The sequence below is a fragment of the Pteropus vampyrus genome, unplaced genomic scaffold, assembly GCF_000151845.1.
Source record: "Pteropus vampyrus isolate Shadow unplaced genomic scaffold, Pvam_2.0 Scaffold146, whole genome shotgun sequence".
NCBI classification, from domain to species: Eukaryota; Metazoa; Chordata; class Mammalia; order Chiroptera; family Pteropodidae; genus Pteropus; species Pteropus vampyrus.
The window spans coordinates 4,537,728-4,550,687 of NW_011888927.1; the positions used below are offsets into that span (position 1 = coordinate 4,537,728).

A 12,960-nucleotide genomic window follows, 5' to 3' on the forward strand; every position below is an offset into this window, starting at 1 on the left:
ATACTTATGAGCAAGAATATTGTAATTAGAATATTCCTCCTTTCTTAAAATCATGTAATAAGATAGTATTTAGATATATCTTTTTTCAAGTATTTATTCTTAGGGTAAGTGTTTATACTTAAGGAAAAAATGAAACAGCAAGATCGGATTAAAATCCCAACAAAAGGGAATGTCAAAGTGCTCTCTGGGTATGTTTTATTTGGGGAGAAACAAAGATATACCCATAATGTTTTTTTGTTTTTTTGTTTTTTGTTTTTTTTTTAATACTAACTTGCTCGAATCACAGTAATTTAGTCCAAGAATTATATCCATGCAAACACACAGCTCCCATTCAAGCAGACATGTATTTGTGAAGTTCAGGTTTAGAATCACATGATGCTTGGACTTACAATTGTGAAAACAATGATGTCACAGTGGCCAGGTGGCTCAGCTGGGGCTAGAGATGTCTATCTAGTAAGACTCTGGGCTTTGGAGACCAGGCACCTTTCTATTCCACAGGGACTGTGAGGGATTTGTATGTAAATCAACATATATCTCTGTGTATAAATGCACAAGTACAGATACAGATGTGTATGCACTTGTGCAAACATAGGCATGTACGTGTGGTTGTGTCTAGGAATATATGTGACTACAGTATAAAAAGAGTTATAACAGTAGCTCAGTGTCTTCCTCCCAATGGATGCTGGGAATTCTATGCATTGACAATGTTCTGCCAAGCAACTTTTAGCAGATCTAGGCCTGGAGGTGTTTGTTGGGCAAGTGTACACAACATTCTTTGCTGGGAATTCTGTGCATTGACAATGCGCTTCAAAATGGTCTCAGAAACTGGAGCTAGAGGTGTTTGGGGAACTTTATACACCACTCCCTGCTGAAAGAGTGTGTTGGCATCCTTGTCTGGCAGCTTTGTCAGGGTGGCCCTCCTTGGGAACATTCCAGTCATAGTTTAGAACCCTTGTCTTTCTTGAGAAGTGTGAGGACTGAATGCAACAGAATATCTGTACACATTTCTTACACTCATGAGGGATGTGAAGCTTTGCTTACCTAGCTGTGTTTCCTTAAAGTGACTAACTAGTGATGCATTAACTACCAGGATGGGTTTGCTCCTCAGAATCTTTACTTCTCAACTGTTGATTGATCACTGTTGATTAACACTAAAATCTTGTCAGTGTCTGCTTTTGCTTGTCATCCTATGGTTATTGGGGTTTGTTAGTTGTTTTTTCTTAAGTTCAAAAAGACAGAGAAGTGCACACAAGCATTTGGCCATGAGCACAATAGATAGAGAATTATGAAACAGATAAACAAGATTCAATATTTTTGTTGAAATCCTGAGTTTGTGTTGGACTCTGTGTTTTATAGGAAATGTAGTCCTTGCCACAGGGCAGATAACCCAGAGACTTAGTTAGCGGGTAGTCAGCAAACATATGGAAGGATCTCATCATTTTAGGCAGAGCAACCAATTGACACTGATCTAGAAGAAAAGTTGCATTCTTTTCAAGACTTTTTTTCTTCAACTTAATTGTTGGCAATTTGAAAAAATATCTTTGAGTTGGCAAGAAGGTAGAGTTGAGAGAGTATTTGGGCCAAAAAGAGATACATCTATTAACCTGCTGGAAACTTATGGCAGAGGGGAAAACTGTGGACAAATTCTCGGCATATTGAAATATTTATCTGCAATTTAATATTTTTTATATAGTGTTTCTTCGGGAAATCTTACTACATCCTATTGACCAGTCCTATTGATACTGGTCCCCCCAATTAACCATTGAAACCTATAAGAAAGGCAATTGGCTGGTAAAAAAAAAAGAGGAAAGAAAATTTATAGGAAAATGAGGATTGCACAGGGGAGGACGAGGCTAATAATTTTACCTTAGGCCTATGTTCACCAGTTCCTAAGAATTAAGTGGGAATTTATTAAACATCTAGATTCAACAGTATCCTTTTTGGGCAATATGTTTAATAGTATCATAAAAATATAAAACTTCCCAATTTTCTCAAAAAAAAAAAATCTAGATTCACAGACCTACACCCTAGATATACTAAATCAGAACCTCCAGGAAAAGGATCTGAGAAGACTGTTTTAACAAGCATCTCAGGTGATTCTTATAGTCAGACAATTTTGGGAAACTGCTGCTATCTAATTGCCTACTAAGACTAAAATATTTCCAAAAATTATGAGGAAGAGGTGGGGTGGGGAGGGAGGAAGAGAGAGAGAGAAGGAGAAAGAGAGGGCAAGAGAAAAGGAGGAAGAAAGAAAGAGGGAAATTGCTAAGGTATTTTAAGTTTGAAAAAAAATCATCAAATACTCCACATTGGCATTGTTAAACATTTTTTTTTTTTTAAATGAAACTATGTTATTTGTGTAGAGTTATATGGTTACAGAGGGTTTTCCTATAAATGATCTCATTTGTTCCTAATAACAGCCCTATGAGGGGCTGGACAGCAAAGATCATGCTCACCCCCAGACTACACATGGGGAATGGGCTTAACATGTAGCTGGCAAGTGGTGGAGCTGACTTTGAATAGGACCCTTCACCCCATGGGGCCAGCTCAACACTAACCACTTCTCCTCTTTTACCCCACATACTGGTCACCAGGTTGATGGCAGCATTTCTAACATATCAGGGTCTTTGCATATTCACACCTTTGCATACTTTGATTTCTCTGCCTGGAATGCCCTTCCTTGTCTGCAAATTCATATTCATTTAGGTGCCTTCCGGGAAGCTTTTTTGGATACACTCTTCTCCTCATCCTACCTACCACCCAAGTAGAGCTAGTTTCTCCTACAGCTGCTTTTCCATCACACTTTATAAATCCTTCTACTATGTGTTCGGTCTTGTTTAATGTCGGTGAGTTCAACAATAAGCGCTCAGTAATGCCCCTCCTTCTTGCTCCTCACCCCACTGTTATACCACTTACTTTAAATAGTCAGCGGGTCATAATCGCATTTAAAACTCAGTGCTTGTTGGCTAAAGCTATGGGAAGCGTTAGGGAATGATTTCAAGGGTTTTCCAAACAAAACCCTTGATCAGGAGGCCAGAAACATGGCCATTTGCATCCTCTAGGATGGAATTGTTTGAGAGCAGCAGGGAACATTGTCTAATGAGAGGTGGGGGAATGACAGGGTAGTGTATGCATACGACCACAGTTTTGGTAGTTTCCTTGATGGGGAATTTAAAGGCCTGTCAAGGACAGTTTTCAATGATGGGTGATTTTCATATTATATTCATAGCCCCAGGTTAGATGTGGCTATCTGTCATGGCTCCCAAATCATATAACAATTATTTCTTTATGCAGATATCTCCCCTACTAGACTTCTAGTGAGGGTGGGCCTGAGCCCTATTCATCTTTGTCTACCAATTGATAATTTGGGGGGAACAAATCTTGTAGCCATCTGTCCCAAAATGCAATCAAATGTATTTAATTATAGTTTTAATTCAGATTTTTCTCCTGTGTTTACAGCCACCACTGGTCCAGGCAATCTTCAGCGGTGATCCAGAGGAGATACGGATGCTCATCCACAAAACCGAAGATGTGAACGCTCTGGTAGGTGATGCTATGGTTTTGCCTGTTCAGACCCTCTCAACCTTCTCTGTACCGAGGACCTCTGTGGCATCTGGTGAAAGCTCAGGACTGCTTCTCAGAAATCTGTTTTTAAATCCCCAAAATAAAATATATAGGATTAGAAAGGAAATCATTGATATTGAAATACAGTTACCAAAACACTAAAAATCAAATTTGTGATATAACAATATATGTGCTTCTTTATCAACATAGTTACATAGTAAGATACAGCAGAAGATCTAACAATTACCATAATTTAAAAATAGTGATGGGAATGATCAATATTCTGCCTTGTTTGAAAGCACTCTAATGCGGTATGTGCATGCCTGTGATTTCTGCTGGTGACCAAGTCACAGTTACTGCTGATACCCCTAAGATTTGCTGTCTACGTTCATAATGCAAGAAAATGTAAAATTTCCATGAGAAGTTAGTGAAAGTAAAGATGTAATATTTTTACGTTTAGAACCCATGCCCTATAGCAGGAGTTTGCAAACTATGGTCTGTCACCTGTTTTTGTACAGGCTGCCAACTAAGAATGATTTTTATTTTTTAAATGGATGAAAAATGAAGAGTAATATTTTGTGACACATGAAAATTATATGAAACTCAAATTTCAATGTCTATAAATAAAGTTTTTTTGGAACACAGCCATGTCTGTTTTTGCTTTGCAATTAAAAATTTGAGTAAATGTGACAGAGACTATATGTGGCCTGAAAAGCCAAAAATATTTACTGTCTGGCCCTTTAGAGGAAAAATTTGCTGACTTCTGCCCTGGAGTGCCGACAAACCTGGGATCATAGATGAACAAGGCATCCTGTGTACACCCTGGGGTCATATGTAATGTATGTGTGCACTTGTGGACATTTATATTTTTTCCATAAAAGGGTCAAGACGTTTCAACAAGTAATTAAAAGTGTCTACGATCCCCAAAAGATTAAGAACCATTATATTGGGAAGATCTCAGAACAAATCTTCAATGAAGAAAGAGTTAGTCAATAATTTACCCTTTTAATAGTTTCCTAGACCTAGGTCGAACAAGCAATTATATACAATACATGCTACTAATTCTCTTAATATGACTCAATTACCTAAATGCTCCAGTCCAACAGGGAGAAACGTTTTCTTTGAAATATCAGTGTTAAGTAGAAACAACAGAAAGAGTCAAACACATTTGCAGTGTAAAAAGAGCTTTGCCATGGGGAAATTATGTCTGAGGTTCTGTCTCTATCTGGTTGGCCGAATGCGTTATTAGGTACAGCATTGTTCTGTGGCAGTGCAAGTTGGTGTGGCTTTTTGAAAAAGCTTTTGGCAACCTCTCCTCTGAAAACAGGCCAGTGTTTTGTGGCATTTTTGCAAGGTAAGCGCAGATGAGGCCAGGGCTAGGCTACTTGAGAAGGAAGTTGGGCTTTTGTCCAAGGTCTGTGGGACGTGACTTGTATGTCTGAGAAGAGAAAAAGCAAGTAAGCTGTCTAGTGTTTTGACGTCACCAGAATTTGCCCAGCCTATTTTGTGGCTATGGCCCAAGCCCAGGGAAGCCAAAGGCAAAGTTACTGTCTTTTCCTGATGATCACAAGCAAACAGAACTTTTGTTCATTCATACATACCAAGAAAGATTTTACTGGCCTCTAAGTGGCCTTTATTTCTCCTTAGGGAAGTGACAGTTGCTGGCTGATAAAGGTTAGGAGAGCTTAATTTTAGTTGTAATTTAACTCTGTTACTGAATTAGTTAGATAGGTTAACTACTGTAACACATAGATTCCTAAATGTATGACGGCTCAAATATAAGAGTAGTTCTCTTATAAACAGATTTGAGGGTGGCTCTTTTCTACATAGGATCCTAGGTATCAACATGTGGCTTCCAAGGTCACCTGAGGGGTTTGTCTCCAGTCCATCCAGCCATAAGGGAAGAAAGAGCATGAAAGCAAAGCATGGGAGAATTTTTATGGGTCACCTTGGAACTGGCATAGTCACTTTCTCTCACATCCCATTGATCAGAACTCATTCACATCTAACTAGAAGGGAGACTGAGAAATCAATGTAGCTGTGTCCCAAAAGAGTTGGAGAACATGAACTTTGGTTAATAGTTAGCAATCTTGGCCATACCAATTTGGGGTCTTACAGAATTCTAGTGACTTCAAGTGATACCACTTACTTTTTTCTGTGTAGTGTCTTATATTCAGGGGTTATTTATTGAGTTCAGAACCTGTGCTAGATACTGGGGATATGGCAGTGGGAAGACAGCTCTTTCCCTCATGGAGATTGCAACATGGCAGAGAAGTCAATGAATGAGAAGTCATACTGCGATGCATTTTTGAAAGAGAAAAATCCAGGATGCTATATATGGCCCTAGATTAATCACAAGGGACTGATGAAGCGATGTGTAAACTGAGACCTAAGGGGTACTACTGTGACATTTGCTTTGTATTTGTGGGGTGCTGGATGTGTGACAGCAGAGAAGGGAGAGGAATAAATGAATGAATGAGTGATTGAATGAATGAATGAACAGAAGGAAGGCCTGAGTTCCTTAGGTTGATCATATGGCTTTTGGGGTCCACAGTCCCTTTCCTCCACTTATACCTCTTTCGACTCCCTCTTCATATTCCCACTTCCCACTCCTCAGGTGGGTATAAAGATCATGTGATCCCCACTCTGTCATCAGATATGTTAGAGACATTGAACTGTCCTCCTAACATCATGCTTTTCTTTTGCCAACTCTCCTCAGGGATCAGTCATGTTGACTCTTTTGCTTGGGGTGGATTAGGTAGTTAGGGGAAGTGAGAGATAACAAAGGGCACAGGGAGATGGAAGACAAATAAGGATTGGAAATCTCAGCCTGGAGATTCGTTTCAAGAGGGAAGAGAAGCTGCTAATCAGTACATTTAAACATCAATAAAGGGCAATAAATAATATGAGTCCCTTCTGTTAGTGGGAAGGCAATATTTCTTTTCTTCCATTCTTAGCCCTTGCTTTTCTCTCTTTACCCCTCTTTATTTACCCAATTTATTTGAGGGTGGGTTCTGATTTTTTGGCCTTTCTTTTTCTTCCCCACCTCTCTGTGTGTTTTGATGGGTGCATGTTATTTGGTATAAATACCCTTTGGTTAGCTGATCCTGATACAGAAAGCAATCTCATTCAGCTTTGCCTCTTTGTATTTTTCCAAACTTTATTTCCCGCTAATAGTATTCATGAACCCTATGCTTCAACCAAATCAAATTATTTAACACATTGGTATTTATTCTTTTCTCACTTCTCCACTGTTCCAATCCCATCTGCCCTTCCAGACCTATTGCTTCCTCCACTAAGTTATCCTAATTCTTACTTCCTTTCTGCTGCCTTCTCTGCTACCTCTCCAACTCAGCCAAAGACATCTACCTCTTCTTTCAACTCCCATATCTCTTTAATCACTTTAGTTGAGTTACTTATATCTGTGTTTTACTTTTGAAAGAATATTTGCTAGATGATGTGGTCATTATGTCATTTATTCTCATTTGCTCAATTGCCCAGTCCAGTCCTTGAAGCACATGTTGAGAGAATGACTACACTCCACTTTAGTACTTATATTGAGTCAATTTGTGATGGCCTGGTTTTCATTTCTGCCAGTGAGGACAAATTGTCGCATAGTGTCTGGCTTAGTTAGCGTCGCTCAGGTCTCAGTTGTAAGGTTGAAAATTGGTAGATGGATTTGAGGAAGGATCAGGAAGGGTACTCTTAAGTCTTTTTGTGGTTTCTCTGACTAGTGGCATGCCAGGGCCTGGAAATGTGGGAAGGCAGTTGTACACTTTGAGAAATTCACTTAAATTGACCCAGATGTGGCTGGTAACTAGAAAGATTTTAGAAGGCTTCATCAGACTAACCAAATTGTACTTGAGGTGGAGGATCTGTATTCAAAATGAATGCAGAGATTCTGAAAACCAAAATTTGAACTCAATAAAGGCATTTTAGGGATTATGCTATGACAATATGACATCAACAGGCAGTGTTACTGTACCACACTGGAATAAGGACAGAGACAAATTGGTGCCTGTCAATGTGAGTGGTGAAGACAGGGGGGAACCATGCCATGTGAACAGTGGTTGAAGAAACTAGTGATATTTTAGACTTGAGATGGATAGGAGAACTGTCTCCAATAGTTCAAACACTGTCAAGTTAAAATGGAACTAAACTTATTATGACATGTGGTTGTGAGCTACAGAAAATAAGATTTCAGCTCAAAATATAAAAAATAACTTAATAGACAGAGCTGTCTAAAGAAGTAATGAGCTGACTTGACAAGTAATATGCTCTATGATATACTACTAGACTGGAGGTTCTAAAGGTGACTAATGGTAGCACATATGGCTTCACTCTCCTATCTTGTGTCCTTGGCCAACATTGCTAATGGATCATGATTTTTTTTTTCTTTGAGTCTAAAGACCAAAATTTCTTCTCAGGACAACACTATTAAATTGGAGTTGGCTTATAAATTGAAACCTTTTCCCCATGCCTGGATGAGGTGATGTTTAAAGTCTGTAACAACTGTGAAAGATTCCAATTCCAAGATTTGTAAGTCCCATATGATAGGAAACCCATGATGTTTATTTCTTTTTTAAAATATCACTAACAGATAGGAATGCACGCACGCACATGCGCACACACACACACGCGCGTGCACGCGCGCACGCACACACACACACACACACACACACCCATGCCCATTATCCTACCAAATAAAATGAACAATAATTTCTAAATATCATGTAATACCCAGTGTATATTAGATTTTATTTTGTTTCAGTAATCTCAAAAATGTCTTTTTACACTTGGGTTATCCTCAAGTTGATTATTCTAGTCCATCTATTTTATACAACAAAATGATTTTTTCAAGCTGTTAATGTTTTATAGAATAATAGGATTTGGCCCAAGTATATTGGTGCATTTTGCTTATTCTCTCTGATTCCAGGATGAGAAGAGAAGATAGGTGAATATACTAGACTAAATCTTGAGGTGAAAGCTAAGCTTATGTTGGCAAAGAACTTACAGTGAAGAAAGGAGACAAAACCATTAAAGCTGTAGCTCTGGACTGTGGGTATTAATTTTGGTGATGGTGGCCTGTGATTATCCAAATGTGAAAAAAGAAACTGTATCAACATTGTATGATAAGGGGATTTTTTTTTTTTTCAAAAAACAAGATAGATTATCCATAGGAAACTGATAATTTGTTCTTGTGTACCTGTGTGTTTGTATAGGGGTGTTACATATGTTACATATATGATCACCACAATAAGTGTAGTTAACATTTATCCCCATGCATAGTTACAACATTTTTTCTTGTGATGAGAACTTTTAAGATCTACTCTCTTAGCAACTTTCAAATATGCAGCACAGTATTTAACTATAGTCACTTACTGTACATTATATCCTCATGACTTATTTTATAACTAGAAATTTGCACGATTTAAAAAAAATAGAATATAGTTTTTGAATCCACCCAGAGTGCAATAAGACTCTACCTAAAGAACTTTGAGTGATAAATTTAATATGTTCTATAAATTTTTCTCAGCTTCATTCTGTTATGTCAAATTCCTTAGAACATTAGAAATACAAACTATATACCACAGCCTTTTAAGCTTCTAGATTTTTGTGTATTTTCTCTCACCTGCATGTAGCTTACTGATGTTTTTATTTTTTAATAAAGAATTCGATAGGGGAATAAAGACCTGAGATGTTTTGTTAGCTTAGGGACCTGGACACCCTATAAATTAGAGTCAGTGGGTGTGATGACCCACTAAGCTCTTACCAAGTGTTGCTGCACAGGAATGTAGGCACCATGTGGCCCAGACTTTTTAAGTTTTAAAGAGAAAATATAGGAAATCTATAAATTGTTAAATGTTGGTTCCAAAAAGAATGGTCCAACATTATTCAGGCCAAAGAAAGCACATCTGTGGGCCAGATCTGGCATGTAGGCCACTGTTTTGCTAACCGTGGATGAGATCAGCAAATATTCAGTGGTTAAGATTTTTCTGGCCACCTGCATCTGGAAATCTAAAGTGTGATCCTGAAGCAAAGGGCCCATGCTCTTGCGGCCCTTTCTCCAAGCATTATCAGCACTTCTGGCTCACTGGCCCTGGGGCAGATTGGCGTTCCCTTTGCTGCTCAGGGATTGGTGCTTTTTATCCTGAGAGTGGGTACCCGTCTCTTAGCATGTGCCTGGCAATACTGTCCCATGCCCTGCGTCTTGTTGGACCACTGCCCAGAATGTGAGCCTGTGATGTGGAAGCCATGACTTGTGTCCTATAGAGAATGATTCATGAATGTCAGACGGCATTGAGCAGGCTGCAGCTATGTGGCTTCACGGCCATTTAAAACGTGTGAAGGCAGGTCTGGTTAACATCATTCTTAATTATCCTCCGGGGATGCTAGCAGCTTGAGGCCCCATTTCTCCGGCACTGTCTTTCGAGTTTGGAGAAATCCTACAATGGTCTACAATTTGTACCCACCAGATAGTAGTGGTGATTGTTTTAGAGCTATGGAAATATTCCAAGTATAAAGCCATTAGTATTATTTTGTAATTGCTAGACATTTTTACAGCACAAAGAAAAAAAATCTCTCAATTAAAGTTGTACTTTGTAAAGAGCTTGAGAATGTAAATATCACTAGGATGAAGGATATGGTTCCTTTTTATATTAGATGCTAAATTTGGGGGGAAGGATGTAAGTGTGAATAAATGAGCTACATTATTCTCAGATGGAAAGAAGACTCAATTGTTTGAAATTAACATAGAAATTCAGTGCATTTGAATTGGGTGGTAGGACTTAGGTTGGGGAAACTTGACAAGATTATTCTAAACTAAATCTGGAGGAATTAACATGTGAGACTAGCTAGGAAACTCATGAAAATCAATGAGGAGAGAGTTTCCCAAAATATATTAAAACAGGCGGCATTGGTTGTATAGTGGTGAGTATAGCTGCCTTCCAAAATATATTAAAACAAATTACAAAGCTATAGCAATTAAAGCAGTGTGTTATTGGCACAGGAGTAGACGATCAAATTAGTGGAACAGATAAGAGAGTCGAGAATTAGGCTCAAGTCTAATTTGGTATAAAATTTGGTATAAAAATTTTGGTATTAAAAAAAAGCATTTGAAACCACTGGGATAAGATGGATTGTTTAATAAATGGTGTTGAGATAACTTCTGGTAAAATTAGAAAGCTGAACTCTTACTAAATTTCTTATATCAAGATAAATTCTAGAATTAGAAAATAAAAAGGTAAAAGTAGGGGAATACAACAATATTTTTGCCATTTTGGTTTGAGGAGGACTTTCTAAGCATAATAGTAAAGATAAAAATCTAATGGAAAAGATGGATACCTTGATTATATACAAACTATAAACTTTTGTATGTTAAATGACCATAACCAAGTTTCAAAGATAAGCTAAAGGTATGTGCAATATAGGTGAAACAGGGAACTGTGTTTTCTTCTAGGAATTTTATGGTTTTAGGTTTTAACATTCAAATCTTTAATCCATTTTGAGTTAATTTTTGTGTATTTTGATGTAAAATAATGTCCAGTTTCATTCTTTTGCATGGACTGTCTAGTTTTCCCAGAGCCATTTGTCAGACAGACTATCTATTCCCTGTTGTATATTCTTGACTCTTGTCATAAATTAATCGAGTGTATATGTGTGGGCTTATTTCCAAGCTTTCTATCTTATCCCATTGATCTATGTGTCTGTTTTCATGGCAATACCATACTTCTTTTATTACTATAACTATGTAATATAATTTGAAATCAGGGAGTGTGATGCTTTCAGCTTTGTTCTTTCTCTAGATTGCTTTGGCTATTCAAGGTCAAAAAATAATTTTTTGTTGTTAGTCTCCACTAGGATAAAAATCAAGTAAAAGCTCCCAGAAAAGTTTTCCATGTTTTGGTTTTTTTTGATTTTCTAATTTATTTTGAGATCAGAATACACTTGTAATCAGAAAAATTTTAAAGAGCTTTGTGGAAAAGAGATGACTCATTTTAAAAATGAAATGGGCAGAGACAACCAAATACCCAGACTATTTTTAAAAGACAAACTAAAAGGATATAAGTTATATTTTAGATCAATTAGCTGTGTTGGCCCTGATTTTTTACCAAGGTGATATTACTTTTGGTTTCAAATGTTAAATAACTATATAATTATGACAACGGAGGACTTCCCAGTTATAGTTTTATAGATGTATGATTATTATAACTGACTTAAAAAGAAAAGAAATACAAAGAGCTTAAATGTGTATGTTATTCAATTAGGGTAGAAGCCTGGGGAGTGAGTGGGCTTTTCCCCTAGGAGGTTGCATAGCTGGTTATAGTCATGTCACTTGCCAACTTTCTGCTTAAAATGATGTTCCTGGCAATTACTCTAAGACAGTTATGGGTTTCTTGCCGTGTACTTTCTAAAGTCATCCAGAGTGTAACACAGGCCACCGTCTCTTTCTCCTTTAGTTCCTTTTTCTAAACTCCTTTCTGGCTTTCTCTCCCCCCACCTGCACATACTCAGTTTCTGATATAACTCCTTCACAACTAAACTTCGTATGTCCCTGCTTGATATATTTTGTTTGTTTGCACATAATCCATCAGCCACACCAAAATGCATCTGTAGTATAGGGAAAAGAGCACTGGGCTCAGCTCAGAGGCAGAAGCCTTGGGTTCTGTGCATCTTTGAGCAAGCCAATTAATCTATTCTGGCCTCATTTCACTGTCTATAAAATGGGCACAGTAACAAGCTTTTTATAAGGTTATGGTTAGGGAGATGAAATGATATATGTATATGTGTTAGAATTAGATTTGGCTGCATTAGACAGAAAATCAGTAACAGTACAATCTTGGCTTTTAGTAGAATAAGAAGTTTATTTTACTAAAATTCAGTAGTTTTGAGTAAAATAGAAGTTTGTTTATATTCCATGTACGACAAATCCTGAGATGGGCTGTCTAGGGCTAGCACGATACTACACCGAGGTAGGATCCAGGCCCTGTCTCCCTTTGTGCTGCCATCCTTGGCAGGTGGCTTCTCATTGCCCAAAATGACCACTTGAGTTCCAGCCATCACATCCAAATTCCAGTTAGCAGGAAGGAGGAAAATGGAAGAAGGGTAATCCCCTTCTCTTTAAGGACACTTCCACTAAGAACAGAATGTTTATATATTGTTTAGAACCACATCAAATGGCCTAGTACTCAGCTAAAAATAAGTATTTATGATGAAGGAAAGAGAGGTGTTGGAGCAAACCAGCAGTCTCTGGCAAAGTATGTGAAAGACTTTAGTGACCTAGCAAATTCTCTGAGCACAAAAAAAATGTATGTCATATTACTGTGAGGCAAAAAAATGTATGTCATATTACTGTGAATGGATGAATATATACATTCATCCATTCACCAAATGTTT

At 37.7% G+C, this 12,960-nt stretch overlaps 1 protein-coding gene across 2 annotated transcripts in view; it reads left to right on the forward strand.

Annotated features, from left to right (window-relative positions):
* The first annotated feature begins 3,462 nt into the window (after window positions 1–3,462).
* The window catches only part of ANKRD44 (ankyrin repeat domain 44), a 183,062-nt gene continuing 173,564 nt past the window's right edge, over window positions 3,463–12,960 (forward strand). For both annotated transcript variants that reach the window (XM_023535992.1, XM_011369231.2), the window contains exon 1: window positions 3,463–3,543. In XM_023535992.1, the coding sequence (XP_023391760.1) occupies window positions 3,508–3,543 (36 nt within the window). In that variant the 5' untranslated portion in view covers window positions 3,463–3,507. The remainder of the gene's footprint in view (window positions 3,544–12,960) is intronic.